This window comes from Stegodyphus dumicola, chromosome 3 (genome assembly GCF_044657685.1).
Source record: "Stegodyphus dumicola isolate Sdum_Otavi_A_Nest chromosome 3, ASM4465768v1".
NCBI lineage: Eukaryota > Metazoa > Arthropoda > Arachnida > Araneae > Eresidae > Stegodyphus > Stegodyphus dumicola.
In genome coordinates this window covers 45,797,093-45,814,552 of record NC_140770.1, presented here as the reverse complement: position 1 = coordinate 45,814,552, position 17,460 = coordinate 45,797,093, and the positions used below count along the sequence as shown (strand labels likewise).

The 17,460-nt window shown below is 31.4% G+C and overlaps 1 protein-coding gene across 2 annotated transcripts in view; it reads left to right on the top strand.

Annotated features, from left to right (window-relative positions):
* The first annotated feature begins 832 nt into the window (after positions 1-832).
* LOC118190952 (WW domain-containing transcription regulator protein 1-like) overlaps positions 833-17,460 on the top strand; it is a 145,754-nt gene continuing 129,126 nt past the window's right edge. Inside the window, exon 1 of one of the 2 annotated variants that reach the window (XM_035361747.2) lies at positions 833-1,517. In XM_035361747.2, coding sequence (XP_035217638.1) covers positions 1,012-1,517 — 506 coding nt within the window. In that variant the 5' untranslated portion in view covers positions 833-1,011. The remainder of the gene's footprint in view (positions 1,518-17,460) is intronic. The other variant, XM_035361746.2, reaches the window with a different exon arrangement.

Below are 17,460 nucleotides of genomic sequence, written 5' to 3'. Positions count from 1 at the left end.
TATTTATTAAATTTTCTTTATTTCTTTTATAGCTTGACGCGTGATAGCCTTTCAATTCTAATAGAATGTGTAACCTTGTAAAAAAATTATTAGAAATTATCTTCAACAAGGATTATTGATGATCATCGGTCAATCGGGTTCTTATTAATTTTAAACTGAAAAAAAGCTTTTCGCATATAAATGTATTCCCTAACAACGCGATTAATCGTAGTGCAAAAATTTGTAACTGAGCTTATATATCTTTTGACAAGTTAATAAAACCTGTGTCTTCAGATCTTTTAAAAAGATTTATATCACACTGCAAAATTACATAACTCCATTTATAGATATTACTTCAGCCAGTTAAATTCTTAGCCAGTTGGAGACCACTGGAATAGGAATGTCTCCGTTGAGATTCTAAGGGATGTCGGTTTATATTCACTAATGCGCTTAAATTACATTTTTAAGATTTAAAAACTTTTTAATGGTAAGTTATATCTTGGTGTGTGTGTGGGGGGGAGGAAACCAGGTCTTAGTTGCACATAAAAATATTATTTATTACATTTATTGCAATAAATTCTTTATCATTCGATGAATTTAGTTTAAAAATTGCGTATTTTAGCATTCATATTTATTAAAAGCCTCTCGCATTTCCCTTGCGCTTACGTAACTAGCTCAAATCAGAACAGATGAAAGTGAGTAAAACATGAAAAACAAGTTTTAGTTCGTAAAAACCCAATTTGGCGCAATTTGACTTGATTTGGCGAGATTCATACAGAGAGCGCTCTGATTGGTCAAAGAGTAACTTTTTGTTATGGCAACCCACCGGAGCTTTTCGTCAGCGTTTTGTACACAGAAATCTCGGTAGAAGTTAGTTTTCGAAGAGTGTGTACATACGTAAACGCAGGGGGAGGTATGCTACGTTGCTGAGCCTTGAGCTGAGCTTTGTGGACATTAATCCTCTAAAGGCCACCCTCCTCTGTTAGGTGACGTCGCGTCGTCAGTTTTAAGACTTGTAAAGTGCCGAGAAACATGTCCCAGCAACAGCAAGATGTCATCGAACAGAAAGGACCCAATCAGGTGGTGCACATTCGCAGTGATAGTGAAACTAAATTGGACGAACTCTTCAACGCCGTCATCCACCCAAAGGATTATCAGGTACCTTTAACGGTTCCTATGCGTCTTAGGAATTTGCCGCCTTCGTTTTTTCAGCAACCCGAAAAAGGATCGAAATCTGCGTCACATTCTCGGGAATCCAGCGCTGATGGTTCCAGTTACCCGCCCGGGGGTGGCTCGGATACTCCGTCCCAGCCACAAACGCAGCAGCAACTACCGAGTGGATTGCAGATCAATCATCCTAGAGCACACTCGTCTCCTGCGTCTTTACAACAGGCTTATAATAAAAGTATATCTTCCTCCCATCACCAGCATCCACGGCAGAGGAGCTATGGGGACCTGCTTGATGATGATGATAACACTCCCCTTCCTCTGGGGTGGGAAAAAGCAAAAACTTCTGCTGGCCAAACTTATTTTTTGAAGTAAGTAAAAAATTTCCCCCTACATCTTTTTATATGTCAGAAATCAATTAATTTATAAGGTTTTTCGGGGGGAGGGGTATCAAAGTGATTATGTGAAATTAGATGTGATCTCTTGTCAAAATTCTAATATGCCGAGTGTGCACATAATATAATATGTGGTAAAATTATATTATAATTTATTATGACTGTCGGATTACAATTATTAATCAGAGTTGTATATGCATCTGGAAATTTTGCACATTTAAAATCAAATTGCTTTCAAGATCAACTAATGACATTTTATTCAAGTTAATTTTATAGGGGAGTAAGTATTTCTTTCTTATAAAATGAAATACTGATTTGAAACTTCCAGTAAGGAATATATATTTAATGTGCTTAAGCTTACTGCAAGATTGTTTATGTTTAAACAGCATATAAAATAGACTTTGTCTAGAATATGCATAACCGTACAGCATATGCAACACAGGTATGTCAGCACAAATTTAATAAATTAATAAAATGGTATCTGATGTAAGGAATGGTTAGTTAAACTCAATGTTGTGCAATTTCTTCCAGTCAAGTAAATAAATGAACACAGTTTTGTATAGCTTTTAAATATGATTTCACATATTTCAAAAACATTCTGATGCTCTCTTTTCATTGATGACAATTCTGATCTGTATATCTAATGATTTTTTGTCGGATTACTCAACATGTTTCCATTTAAAATCCTAAACAAAATATCAAGTTTTATTTTGCCTGTTTTATATTCACATACACAGAAAGTGTTGTAGTCATAAGTATTATAAGCCCATATACTTCATAACTTTATAAATCAGTATATATATATAGAGAGAGAGATTCAAAGAGTTAAAGTAAATATATTAATTAATCATAATAAATTCCTTAATACTTGCATGAAAGCTGCTAAGTAATAAAATAATAATATATTTAATAATAGTAATAAAATAATAGCTAATGGATTGTTTTGTACATTATCTCCTTTGATAAAGGTACTAGAATTTTAAGTTGTCATTATTTTCAAATTTGAACTTTGGGCATTGTAACGGAACATCTCAAAAGTAGTTATACTATGGATCTGTTAATATTTTAGATCAAATACTGAGATTTTTCTAATCTTGGTTACCTTTAAATTCTAATCTCTTCATGAACATGTAAATATTAAAAATAATAATAATAATAAATCTTGGCCTTAATTTCAAAATTAAGCTTCATCGGAATAATGCATTACTTTCTGTACTTTAGGTTATGCTTCTGATATTTTATATTAATTTTTTTTATCTTGTGAAATTTACATAAATATTGAATGATGCACTAAAATATTAGGCATTATTGACTTATGGAACTGAAAGGATTTTCAAATCTATTTTTAAACAAATTTAATGCATACTTATTATTTATATATTCATATCTTTATTTAAAAATGAATTATAAAACTAAAATAGAAAAGTAATTCATAAAAATGTAAATTTATTTCCTTTTTTCAATGTCTGATTGTTACAATTAGCTGTCCTGATGGCATATTACAGCTTTATAAGCTTGACTGATAAGCATTTTCAAATATGATATAAAATATTATAGAAAGAGTATATCTAAGTAATAAAACTCCATTGGATTTGGGGATCTTTTTCTGAAAATCAATTAGCATGAAAGAGTTAGAATTCTTTATTTTTGTTGATTTTAGTATAGTTAATGAAGATAATCTGAAAAATGTGTTATATTAACATTTAACACTAGAGTTTTATTTTTTGGGAATAGTGATAACAAGCTGGTTAAATCGCGTTAAGTTTCTAGTGACTGATTTCAAAAACTGCAATATTTTATTCGGCTTAAATAGTAATACCTAACTTTGCTAGTAAATATAATATTGCTCCCTATAAATGTTAACGAACAAGCAGAAATTATGTTAGAAAGCTTTATTTAAAATTAATTTTCTGTTAAAATAATGATCAGATTTCAACATCCCTTAGTAGGAGGAAAAACTGAGATGTTCCGTTACAATGCCCAAAGTTCAAATTTGAAAATAATGACAACTTAAAATTCTAGTACCTTTATCAAAGGAGATAATATACAAAACAATCCATTAGTAAATATATTATTATTTAATCCATTAGTAAATATATTATTATTGAGGTGCCTGTAGCATGGAATGAAGATCAAATTTCAGTACTTGATAAATGAGAGAGAGACAGCCTTCATCACAATATCATTAAGGAAATTGTATCACTAAGTTTTTTAATATATATAATATTTGATATATTAATTCAGAATGTACACGTAGGCAGATTTGTAATATTTATAGATAATTCTATAAATAGATGTATATACAGGTGTAATGAAAGCTTAACTACCATGTTGCTAATTACAGTTGGTCTAATATTTTGTTTATATTAAGAATAATTAAGACTGTCTATATTAAGAATAAATAAGACTGAAAAATCTGTCTTATTTTCTCCTTTACTATATAGCCTGCCCCCCCCCCCCCGCTCTCTATTCGCAACTACTTATTTTAAATTAATTAAATTGTAAGTCTCAAATTTTGCTGATTGCTGATTTTGGTTTCATGCTCATATAATTTCAATACAAAAATGTCTGATTAAAACACATTGAATTTTCATATTTGATCAGTACTGAAATCTTTTCAAATTTGAATAGTAATCAGGTTGACAAATTTTGTATTTAGAGTAAATTTGGCGCGATGCTTGGGCGATAAAGATTACAACAAAGTAGCTAGAAGTTTGATTAGCATAGCAAGGAGGGGACATAATTGCTAAAATGTTACGTCACTTCCGGATGTTAGTTTATGACTGCGGTAAAAGTTTTAAAGGGGTGGGAAATCACAACTGATACCGTATCAAAGAGTAATGAAATTTAACTTAGATGTGATGCTGAAATATTACTATAATAATAAAAATTCAGATATTTTTTAGTATGTAGATTTTTACTTTTACTTCCTTTTTCAATATATAGGAAGTAGTTCAAAATATTGCGATTCTTAATGGAATGAGATCTGCGTCACATATTGTACAATATACAGAATTTTCTTCTAAATTAACACCTGTCTGAAACTGAAATTAATCTAAAGTTAGAATTTTTTCCGGTTGATCTTTACATTATGGTAACTTGGCGATTTTTTGGCGAAAATTTGGCAACCAACTCTCCTACAGCAACCCTCTATTTTTTTTTCCCCGCCGCCATTTTGTCTTCACGAAGTAAAGACATGTTTCTTTTCTTCTTATCTAATGAACACTTCTTCCAACAATCTACTAGCAGAATTACACTTATGCTAGAAATTTTATCAAACAAAACTGCTTAATCATGACAAATATTCACTGCAAAATTGGGAAAAAGTGCACAATACCATACTCCTTACGCGTTTTTCAAAATAACACATACACATAAACCATGTACACGCCGACTTATTTTTACTTAAAAAAGCATCCCAGAATTGCACAAAAATGGCATTGCGCACACTCTTCACTATATCCATGTACACTGCTTTTTTTTCATAAATTAGAAAAATTTCACGAAAATACATGACAATTTTCTCAATCTTTAAACCCGGTAAAAAGAACATATATGAAATTACCTGATCGCGAAAAGTATTTACCCTTTACAAATATGAACATTTCCACATATAAAATAAATAAAATATCCAAAAACTTTTACCTCTAAATCATCTATTACATTATACACGTCACCAACGAATTCATACCGCAAGTATTACAAATACTTAGTATCAAATATTTAAATTATTTCCATGCACGTTTATTTCAACTTAAACGTATACCAAATTCCTACAAACATAAAATTCACAAAATAACTATCATTTCATTAAAATATAATTAAATTCAAAAACACTACTTAAAATATAAATGAGCACATACATTAAATTAATAAAAATTACCTTACAATCTGAGTACTGCTCACATTATTATCAAAGTCCCAGGTAGTAACCTTTATCGCCTCCAAAATGTCGCCAAACTACCAGTTACCATATTGTAAAGATCAACCTTTTTTCCTTACATCTGTTACAACATTTTTATTTTTATTTAAGAATTTCTGAATATTTTTATATCATTTTGAATATTAATGTTGCAGAAAAATTTATTCTTTTTGTTGTCAGTTTAGCTGCAGCAAGTAAAAGTAGGAGGTACATTATTAATCACAAATTATTTTCTTCTGAGAAATAAACACGTTTACATCTGATTTGAAAATTTATTTCTTTAAATTCATAGTAAGAATTGTGTGTTATATTTAAATTCGATTATTACAGTATTCTCTAATTTTACAGTATTTTAACATCCAAGTGAATTCTGCAGTCTTTTGTAACTGATTGGAGAATTTTTTTATTATTTAACCAACTTTCAATGTAATCATTCAGATCAGGATCTAAAGTGGAACATTTCTATTTGATTTTTATAATTTGCATGTTTTTTTGTATGTCAAGGTTCCATTTTATGTATATTGGCAATCAGACAAGTAAATAGCTAGTCAAGGATGAGCAATTCGATTTCTTTGCCTATCCGTTGTGCAAACAAAATCTGATATATATTTTCTTTGACCTTATTTTTAATACGGATTAACGTCATTCGCTGAAGAGCAAATGCCATCCTTCAGCGGCGAAACTTTTAATATTCAAAATAAACATTGTATCAAAATACTCTTTGATAATGTTGTGTAACTGTTGCATACATGAAATGAGAACTAAATTTAATGGAATTTAATCGTTATTTATAAAAAGGAAAAGACTGGTAAAAATATATATATTGAACATTTATGTATGTTGTTAATTTTTAAAGTTTTTCTATTCCCGAAAGTTAAGGAAATGGACGTTAAAAAATGGTTAAATGAGTGTTCTCAACCTTTATATATACGTATATTGTGTTAATTTGTAGGGAATTCGTGGAAGGTAGTTCTTTTATAGCTTGAGAGTTTTCATTTTACTGGTTTGTGACTGCAAAATACACAATATTCTTTATGAAATGACCCAAGTTTTAAGATTTTTTTTCGGTTAATTTATATGTTTTGACATTTTATGAATTTTTTATCATTCAGAAATATAACACTCTGTGAAGCGTAGTAAAATTTTTAATATCCGATATCTAGAATTTAATTTATGAGTCTTCCCTCCCCCCTATTTGAAATTGATTTGAAGTCTTTTAGTCCCTGTGGATTGATATGGTGTTATTCAAAAATATGATATAAATAATTAATATAATTGTTTATCTGAATTCATGGTTATATTTTAATTTCGTATTTTAACTAAGTCATTAAAATCTGCAGGAAATAGGATGTTTTCCACGTATATACGGTAGAGTTTTAAATGCTGTAATTGTTCTGAGTTTTTAATAAGAATTGCTGATCTGCTGTGTATAATAAATGCTAAGTATCATGTAAATTTGCGATTCGTTTCATTTATTGTATATACTCTTCCAGTGAGCAACCCTGCGAAAAAATGTCCCGCTTCCCCTTCGCACTTAATTGGAAGCAATGCACCTTGCGGAGTGGATGGTTGCTAGCGAGAGTTGCAATCCAGGTTTGCAGGTGTAGTGTCGCAAGGGGTCGTATATAAATTGCTGTCGTTGCTAAATGGTCGCATTCATCGGAATGTATTTATTTTGAATTTTGGAAAATTGGCCAAATATTTTAAATGAAATATATGTTTAAAAAAACTTTGAAGCTATGCGATTTTTATTTAACGCATTAAAAGGTTAAAAAAATATCTGTCACAATATTCTATGATCATATGTGGCAATAAATAAAATCGTAGGGTTCCCAGTAATGATAGATTTTATTTCAAAATTGTGAAAAAGAAATATAATAAATAATATTAATATAATGAATAATATTTATAATAAATGTAATAATCTTTATACATGTCATTCCAGTGTTATCACTTCTGTTGTTCCTCCAGATTCTGATAATATACCTGTAACAGTTTTTATATGACTGCCTTAAGATTTTATTTATAATCGTGTATGGTTTAGACTGATGAGGTACTAAATTTTTTTCTCCTCTTCATAGTGCTTTTAATAAAACCGTATAATTCAAAAGGTTTCATGTATATTTTAATTTATTCTCTTTGATCCAAAGAAGGGGATATAATAAAAAAAAGAAAAAAAAAAAAAGAAAAGAAAAACTAGTGAATGTATAAAAATTATACTTTCTAATCAGAATAACAATGGAGTACATGATATCATCTTTGTTTTAGAAGCTTTCGATCTAACTGATGATGGAAGATTACATTTATTTAAATTTATGTTTAAAGTACAGTTCGTTATGTATAACGTGAATACGACGAGCCAGTGTCCGAGAGGAAGTCCTTCACGAAGGTCCTCCTTAGACAAATACCTCTGATGTGCTTTACCATATACAAACTTGCTCTAAAATATAATGTTACAGATTGAATCTTTAAAAAATAGGGCTAATGTAAGAAAATTATCGAAGATAATTATACTGTTGATTATTATAATAGTAACTTGGTCCGTGTTGAAACTTTTTTTTCCATGATTATTGAACAATAAGATGTTTTTGTGCACTAAAACTTAAATTCTCTAAGAGGGGGGGGGAATTCATCTGGGTATCGAACTCTGTTTCTCGTACTCTATTTCCGTGCTTATTATATGTGCGTTGCATAGAATTGTTATTTGATGACTGAACTAAGTCATTGTATCACAGCTCTGTATTCTTTTTGTCTTTCAATGAAATAAGACCTGGGACTGTATGATACTGTTTTATTTTTCGGATCTTTTCCTTTACATGTTCCTTCCTTTCTAGTCCAAAGGCGCTTTGTCCCTGAAGGACTATTGTTTTCGTTTTGCTATTTGGCGTTGAATCACTATAAATGTCCGTTTCACCTTTTCAAATTGTTGCCATTTAATATTAGAGTCTCGCATTATATTTGAAGAAATTAAATAATGAAAAATCTGCATAAATGTATGTATATTTCTCGCATTATGATAAAACAACGGTACATAGAGCCTTCGAATTTTGAACGACGTAATCCTCCTACGAATATGGGCATGTGGAAGACCAAATTTGGAATTTGTTTTATGATCGATTTCATATTTTCTAAAACTTTAATGAATTTTTAAGTAACAAACTCAACGATTTAAAAGCGAGCAATGGCAACACTCTACGCGGGGGGGGGGGACCTTTTTATCTCTAGCGCAAGGAACTGTGTATCGGAAATAGACTCAATTTAAAATTACTTTGCGACATTGCTGTTGAACTGAATTTTATGGTTTTTAAGTGCAAGGAACATGATATTTAATAAATAAAGGTAACACACAAAACGTTAAAAAAACGCCCCTTTGGACGGACGTAATTTAAAATCTGAAACCTTTCAGGTTTAAAAAAAATTTTATATATATATATTCCTTTTAATTTTGGGATCTTTGTATTATATCCACGGTGATAAAGGTTTCTAAATGCATGTCTTTTTAAGTTAGTTATTTCAATAAACGAGACTAGAAAGACGTACGCTAAAAACCTTTTATTGGAAAAAAAGAAATATTGACAAAAAGATTTCAGCTTCAAGAGGTAAAAACATATGTAACTTAAAGATTGGCAGTACGCAACAATCTTGGGCGAAGATCTGCTTAAACGGACCTTTATCTTATCAGATATCTTCATATGAATTTAGGTAAATAAGAATGGAATAAAGAATATCTTTCTGTATAAAACTGTTTGTCACATGCTAATTTGGTAACAAATTAAATTATGTGGATTATTACAAAGCACTCGAGAGCTGTCTGCCATGGAAAGGATGCTATCACGAGTGACTTAATAAAAACCGGCTCATATTCACGTAGCACATGAAAAGCCATGAAAATGTCACTGTTCCCCGGGATTTGAGCTTGAATTCGCCTGTATTAAAATGTAAAAGAAATTTTTTTTCTTTATTTGAGTAAAACAAATCTTTAACCTATTTCTGCTGAAAAATAAAACTAAAATATTTTTTGTATTGAATAAAAAAGTAATATGTAATTAAACGACATAAATTTATGTAAAATAATAATGAAAGACCATTCTTTCATATTAAAAGGGAAAAAAAAATTAAAAATAATAAATAAATTTACAAGCTAAATTTTACTTTGCAAACCAGCGATCGATAATTGGAGTTCTAGAATATTTAAAAACATCACTACTATTCGCAATGAAAGTATTCTTTAAATATTTATTAATATTGACAACTGTTAAATATTCAGACAGAACAGTAGTTAAAAACATGTTATTTAAATGCTGAACTTAAACTTTGCATATTGGTAAAATAAGAAAGAAGCTCCCAACAAACATACAGCCCCCAGCGGCCGAGCGGTAAAGTCGCTGAACACTGGTAGTTCGGTCCGAGGTTCGAATCCCGCGGACGGGCTGGCTGCATGGGTGTTTTCGTGGTTTTCCCCATGTGTAACGTGTATACGAGCCAGTTCCCCTGAGAAAGTCCTCCACGAAGGCATCCCTCCCCTTAGGCAGATAGCCCTCGAGGCTTTGCCGTAATTAAATAACCTAACCCAACAAACATACTGATGGGTATAATTTTTGCGAATAGTGATGACGCACAATTCATGGTGCCATATTTAATAAAAAAGACAATGGCCAAGCTTTATGCTATATGCTAAATTAATGTATCACAGAAAACCTCATTGATGTATGAGAAAAATTAGCTCTACGTCGATGCTAAGGATATCTTGATTAAATTTGTGGGGAAGGCAGGGACAGTGAAACTTTCAGTAAATCTTAGAGTCAATTTTTAGAATTTCGCAAAACAGCATCTTGTTCTAAACTAATTAGCGAAATCTTGTTTGAACATTAATTGAAAACAGCTGATTTCCATGCTCCTAATGAGTTATGGTACGGTAACGTCTGATTCACGTTTGACTAGTTTATGCAAAATAATAAATCTAGGCATTTTAAGATTGTCAGTTTAAACCTTTAGCTTTTCTATAATCAGTAACCTAACTTTTTCTAAGAAGGCCCACCAGCGGCCGAGCGGTAACGTCGCTGAACACTGGTAGTTCGGTTCGAGGTTCGAATCCCGCGAACAGGCTGGCTGCGTGGTTGTTTTCTTGGTTTTCCCCATGTGTAACGTGTATACGAGCCAGTTTCCCTTAAAAAGTCCTCCGTAAAGGCATCCCTCCCTTTAGGCAGATAACCCTTGAGTGCTTTGCCGTAATTTAAAGAACTCTATCTAAGATAATCCTAAAAAGGCTCTACAGCTATCCTTTTTTTTTTTTTTTTTTTTTTTTTGAGGAAAGAGGTCTTGTTTTTAGCTATAAATATTTCCGAAACTCCGCAAATTTTTGGTGTCAGCGTAAATATCTATAATCAATGTTAAATATGCCCTAAGTTACTTTGTTTGTATTCATATATTCATTTCACATGTACATTAATAAAGTATCAAGTGAAGAACAACTAAAATTTTATTTTTACCAATATTGTATGTTATATATATTCAAAATAGGTATTTGTTTTTTCAAATCCACTCAACCAAATTTTTAATCTTTTGTTTATGATCGGGTGTAACTTAACTGTGTTAGTCGTTAAAGATTAAAAACTACATTAAAAATTTAGAAATTATGTAAAGCAGGGTTTCTTAAACTGTGGGTAGCGACCCCCAAGGGGGTCGCGGGACCTGCAGCAGGGGGTCGCCAAAAATTTTAGCAGTTTTGATATTTCTACCAAATATTTTTACACATTGTGTCTGATAAGATAAGACAATGCAGACAAAGGAAAAAGCGAAAACTTTTCGATACATTCTTTTTATAATATAAACATTCATTTTCCTTGCTTTGCCACGTGACGCTGTCATTTCGTCTGTTACTTAATTAAAATTTTCACATTGTTCTATATCTTAAAATTAGAAATTAAAGTTAATGACCTAAAACTGCAATAGTACATTACAGTACAAGTGAAAAAATTGTCAGTTTCATTCACGCGTGTGTCGGATTTGCGCAATACTTATGAGGTCCCACAAAATTTTTGTAAATATATTGGGGGTCGCGAAAAAATCGCAGTGTTAAAAAGGGGTCGCAACTGAAAAAAGTTTCAAGAAACTCCGATGTAAAAGCATTAGCTAATATTCTTTTTGGTTCTTTGAAACCATCTTACTTTTCGCACACTTTAAAATATTTAGAACTTTTTAAAATAATTGTTTATTTATTTTGATATGATGTCAAATCTGCATTTTTGAAGAATTTAAAATGTTAATGTTTGTTCTTTCCGAGATTTCAGAATCTGCCTATCGTAACTAGATGCATTTGCTCTTTCATCTACGAATACATTTTTACGGAGAACGATTGGAATTTTTCTCAAAAATATATCAGGATGTCCAGATTTTGTAATCTATGAAATTCCTAAACTTTATGGGGGGGGGGAAACGATTGGATGAGTTCTGTATGTATTGTTTTAAATTAATTTCAATCCTTGATCGCTGCAAGTAACTACTCGACCTTTAAAAAAATAAATAAATGAAAATAAGTATAAATTTTGAGATGAAGGCGTGAGTTTTTTGGAGGATTCGAACGAGGAATGAATAACTGCTGGAGAAAAACAATAGTGGTTATCTTGTCGACCTTTCCTCGGTCACGGCCAACAGGCTTTGACTATAGACTAATGCTGTGATTTTGTTAAGGCCAATCAAAACGTTTACCATTTTTTGTAAACAAACATTGTAATGTGATTATTTACCTTAGCAACCGACATTGAATCCATTATATGCATATTGGAGTCTTCCGAAAATCTGTAATATTATATGCTTTAACTGTCTGACGTGTATGCTATTACTGCTTTTATTATTTGACATAGAATTTTGGTGTGTTTGCTACCGCTTGTGGATTATTTTGGAGATTAAGTGTAGAAGTTTTAGCAAGCTTCTGCGTGAACTTCTGTAATAAAAATACAGCGGTTAAATGTGTTTTAAATTTTTATTATTAAAATTTCTTAGGCATCATAAGTTAACGCATTTCCTGTCTTAATCGATTAACCCTTTGCAGCCTAATTTTACCTAGGGCTTATTTTTTGAGAAAAGCAATGATAATCACTAGAAATTACGTAACAGGGAGAAAAATGTTAATGATTATCACTGTGTTACATATATGTCAAGTTTGCTTGCTTAGTGATTAAAATTAGCAGTTTTTCCATGAAAGCATTCTGTGAGATGCTGTGCTGTGTTTCGATCTCTTTTACTGCACGTCTCTCGCAAGGTACATTTTTATTGGAACAAAGTACAAGCAATCTATACCTTTTATTTCACCGTTGTATTATAATATTATGGAAAATAATCGGAGTAATTGTATCATAGCATTATGAAATTATTATTCAAGATTTGATGGCTTTAAGTACCGTTGTTTTTTCACAGTGCGAGAAATATATATCATTCATTCATATGATGTTGATATTCATATGATGTCTATATAATAATGAATAATGATATATATCATCATTCATTATGATATAGGGAGATAATATTTAGTGACAACAATTTGAAAAGTGATTCAATGAATCAACGCAAAATGCCTTTCGAGATTAATAGCCCATTCGGGATTAACGTCCCTTTCGGGCTAAAAATAAGAAGAGTGAAAAAATTAAAATCGATTCGCCGTGCTGTCAAGTTCCATTCCTCTATCCCCATAATTTTCAAAGCGTGAAACTTCATCAGGGCAAAGTCATAACGTATCAAGACATGGAACTTCATCAAGACAAAGCCGCAAGTCATACCTCGAGAAGCACCACTACATATCTTGAAAAATGGAAGACTGATGCATGTATTGCATATATACCTTTTCAACGTATTCCTGCTAACTGCTCTGGCGTTTTACCTGTAGACTGTTGTACTTTTGGTCTCTTGAAAAGAGCTAAGTGCAAATTCACCACGACTAATGAACTCTGGAAAGTAGTGGAAAGGAATGGAAATCATTGTCCGTAGACATTTTTACGAAAAGCCCTTCTGTCATGGAAATCACGATCCAGACATATAGTTCAGAAAAAAAGGCCATCATATGGAACTTAAAAAGTAATAATAATAATAATCTTTACTTTTTAAACATTGAAATCGGCCTCGAAATCGTTCTAAAAATGTTTAAATGCCCTTTGTATTTATTAACTATATTTCTCATCAGCCGTTATATACAGAAATAGTTAGTAAAATTTTAATAAATGTTGTTTCCGTATATGGCTGTAATTAGTGTATGTCGAAGTGTTTTCTTACGTGATTGTAATTATCCTGAATCCTGAATTGTTTTAAACTTTCCTTCCTTACACCATTACTAGATTTGTAACTTTCGCTTTAACCGTATGTTAACAAACATTCTGTTTGAATTCTTTGTTTCTGAATCTTCTGCTCTATCTTTTGCCAAGAATTAATGAAAGAGATTCGTGAAAAGAAGATAAGAAGGAGTAATTTTGAAAGAGGACGTTCTGTATGTTAGGTGGGATACTGAATCTTAAGGCGGATGCGTAATTCCACCCTTATCATTTGGTAATTAAGATCACTGAGATGCTGTGATGTTCTTTTCCTACTCCCTTTATTTTATTATTTAGTTTTCAGTGAATGGGAAAAAAATAAATAAATAAAATCTGTCCTTTGTTAAAATGTCAAGAAAGGGCGTTTCTTTTTTTTGCTAAATTCTTTTCATTCCATTGTGATGGAAAAATTAAAGTTTAAATACATGTTCAGTTCCTTAATGGTTTAAGCATTTACTGTTTTTTATGTAATGTTATATATAATAAGTATAAACGGAATTAATATTATGTAAGACACAATAACACGCCGAATAAATACTAATTCAAAAGTCAAACAACAAAAAAATTAACAAAAATTTTGTAAATATAACGCTGATTTTTGTTGTTTGACTTCTGAATTAATATTATGTATTAGAAAATAGTCGTCAGTACAAATATACACGCTTATTCAAAATTATTAAGTGGTTGTTAAGTCTAAAAGCTGAAGTGACTGTGCAGTGCCTGATGTAATTAACACATGTGTATTGTATTATCCTTAAAAATAGCGGAACTCACACAGCTGAGCAGCAGGTTCGCCGAACACTAGTAGTTCAAGCCGGGTTCAAATTCTGGCTGATAACATGGGAATTTAATATGGTTTTCCCCATTAACTTGAATATGAGTAAGTTTATCGCAAAATGACCTCTATGATCCAAGCCAATCCCTAAGAATAACTGGTTGATTGAGTAAATAAGATCATACTGTAGTTTTCTAACCTGTGGATAGTATTGTACTGCTTGTTAAAATTTCATAGCGCTTTGTTTCATAGCATTAACACGTTTGTGCTACGGACTTTTCTGTTATTACTTAAGTAAATCATAGTATAAAAAAAAAATATATACAATGAAGATGACGTAACATGCTACTGCATTATGCTGGGAAGAAACACATGTTATATGGACAAAATCACACAGCCATAAATGGCTAAGACGAAATGTACCGGTCATGAAAGAAAAACCAGTGTGATAATTAACTGTATTTATCATGAGCTATGTTATTTTAAACGATGACGTTGTCTGTGAGCATACAACAGCATAACTGAAGACAAAAAGGATAACGCAATAAAATTATACCTTCCGGATGCGCATTCTCAGTTAAATATTTCTCTGTTGTCAGTGTCGTTTCTTAAGTTTACTAACGTGATTTTAGTTTTGTAATCAGATTTGAGATCCTGTGTGCTCACAGGCAATTTCATTATTGCATTACGTATTGCGTGTCACGATTTCAACTGTTGGGGGTCGTTATTAGGATTTTCTATAAGCCGAATTTACGTTTTGAAGGATAGCTGTTGATCTTTTTTCTCGCATAATTGAAAGAATAAAGAATCATTCTAAATAGCTTAACTTTCACACACTCGTATATTACATTACTATCATTCGGGATGGTTTATTTTCAGGAATTACTGGTTGCTTCTTTAATGATTTATGGCGGGCCACTTGAGGATAATCTGGTTGAAGGAGGATTGTCGTCTTCGAGCAGTTTTGGGATGCTGTTTCGTATTTGCAGTACATGTAAGGAAAATCAAGAAAAACCTAGGCAGCTAACCCATTTGTTAAGATTTTAACTCAAGTCAAAATACCAATTATTCACTAGGCCAGTAGCTTTCAAGCTATGGTGCGCAAACTCTTTGGAATCTTTAATAGCTTAGTCTCAGAGTATACACACACACATACCCACCCACACGCGCAAACAAAACAATACAAAAAAAAAAAAAAAAAAAGCAATATCGGAAAACAACAAAGTATTTAAATGAACACTAATAAAACAAAAACAAAATTCCCAGAAAGTATCAGTTTGCCATTGGATAAAAGGGAAAGTAATTAAGAGGAATTCCCATGTGACTCTGTAGCTGGCCAAAATGTGTACCAAAGCGATTATATTGCTGGATTCCTTACTTGTAGTATGTAAGAAGGAGTTGTAAAAAACGATTAGCAGCCATTAATATTTTTAAGATTGAATGAATCATGAAATAAGCTACATACTGGCCCTCTTTGCAGTTATACTACCATTAGATTTGTTTTGGTCTGGAGTTCTCGTTTGTATAAGTTTTAATTCTTTTAGAATTGTTAAATTTAATGTTTCATTAATTAGCAATCGATGGTTATTAGTGGTTTCGCGCAGAACTAAAACTGCCACGGATCTTGCATCTGCGCCAAGTATTTCCAAAGAACTAGCTGGGCCGGGATAAATTTACTATCCTGGTAAGCCATTCGAAATAACGATCTTAGAAGAAAACATATTTTGATGAATTTGTAATATGAATTTTCCTTCACTTCAACCAGTATTCTCTTTGTGTAATACGTTGGAAATTTTTTTTCGAATGGAAATCTTCGTTACTTTTGCATCATTTAGAAACCAAAGTTTGCCAACTAAGCAACATCACTTGGAAATCCAAATACTTTGCGGATAAAAATTAATAAATTTTAAAAAACTATTAAGTCTGATTAAGTTATTAACCTGTATAAAGGTCCTAACAAAAAATGTTATCAATTATCAGCTAATATTCCCTGATGCTGAAAATACAGTAGAAACGTTTTGTAGATTAAGTTATCTGTATCGCTAAGAGTGGTAGAAACAAGACAATTGCTGAAATTTTGATACTGCTAAATGCATGTTTGGAGAAGAGACCATATTTGAAAAATTAACAGTATTCTCTTCTCAAACAATACAATTTCTTGGCGAAATAAGGACATGTGTGATGATTATGTATCAACAACTGAAAATTAAAAAAGAAAAATCTGTTTTTTTCTGTACATATAGATAAGAGCACTAGTACATTTACCCTTTCGAGATCGGGTCGCAGTTTTGTTTAAATTTAGTATATACTACTTTATATATTAATTTACTTTAAAATAATAGTAGGTTGAGTAGTTTGCTGTGGTAAAACACTACTTCAAGAATGCTTAGGATTTTAACAAAGCCGTAGATCTCATTAGTATTCATTACATCCATCAGTTCATTCATTTTTTTTTTCACTTCCACTTTAGAAAAATTTGTATTCAAAACAATTGTGCATTAATAACGTTATGTTTTGGTTTAAAAAGTATGTTTACACTGCTCTTATTTGAAATAAATAATGTAATAATCAGTCTTTATTTTATTTTTCTGATCATATTCATTTCAGTCTATTAATTTTTTGATATTAAAATAATATAATAATTAGATCTATCGCGGCAATACTATAAGAGGAGTGAGAGGGTAGGGCAGGCTTTGCGCTATCCTGTGCAGTCTTTAAAGTTCCTACATTCTGCCGCCATTGTCTTCCTAAATTCAAAAATTTTTTCCATCGTTGTGGAGGTATAGTTCTAAAAGGAGAAGTTACGGGTTTTATTAAAGGATATGCGAGAGATAAAAGTTTGGGAACCTCTGCTCTAGGCAATTGGTTATCCTTGCAAGAATTACTGAATCGAAGTTGAGTAGTCATGGTTTGATACTAAGC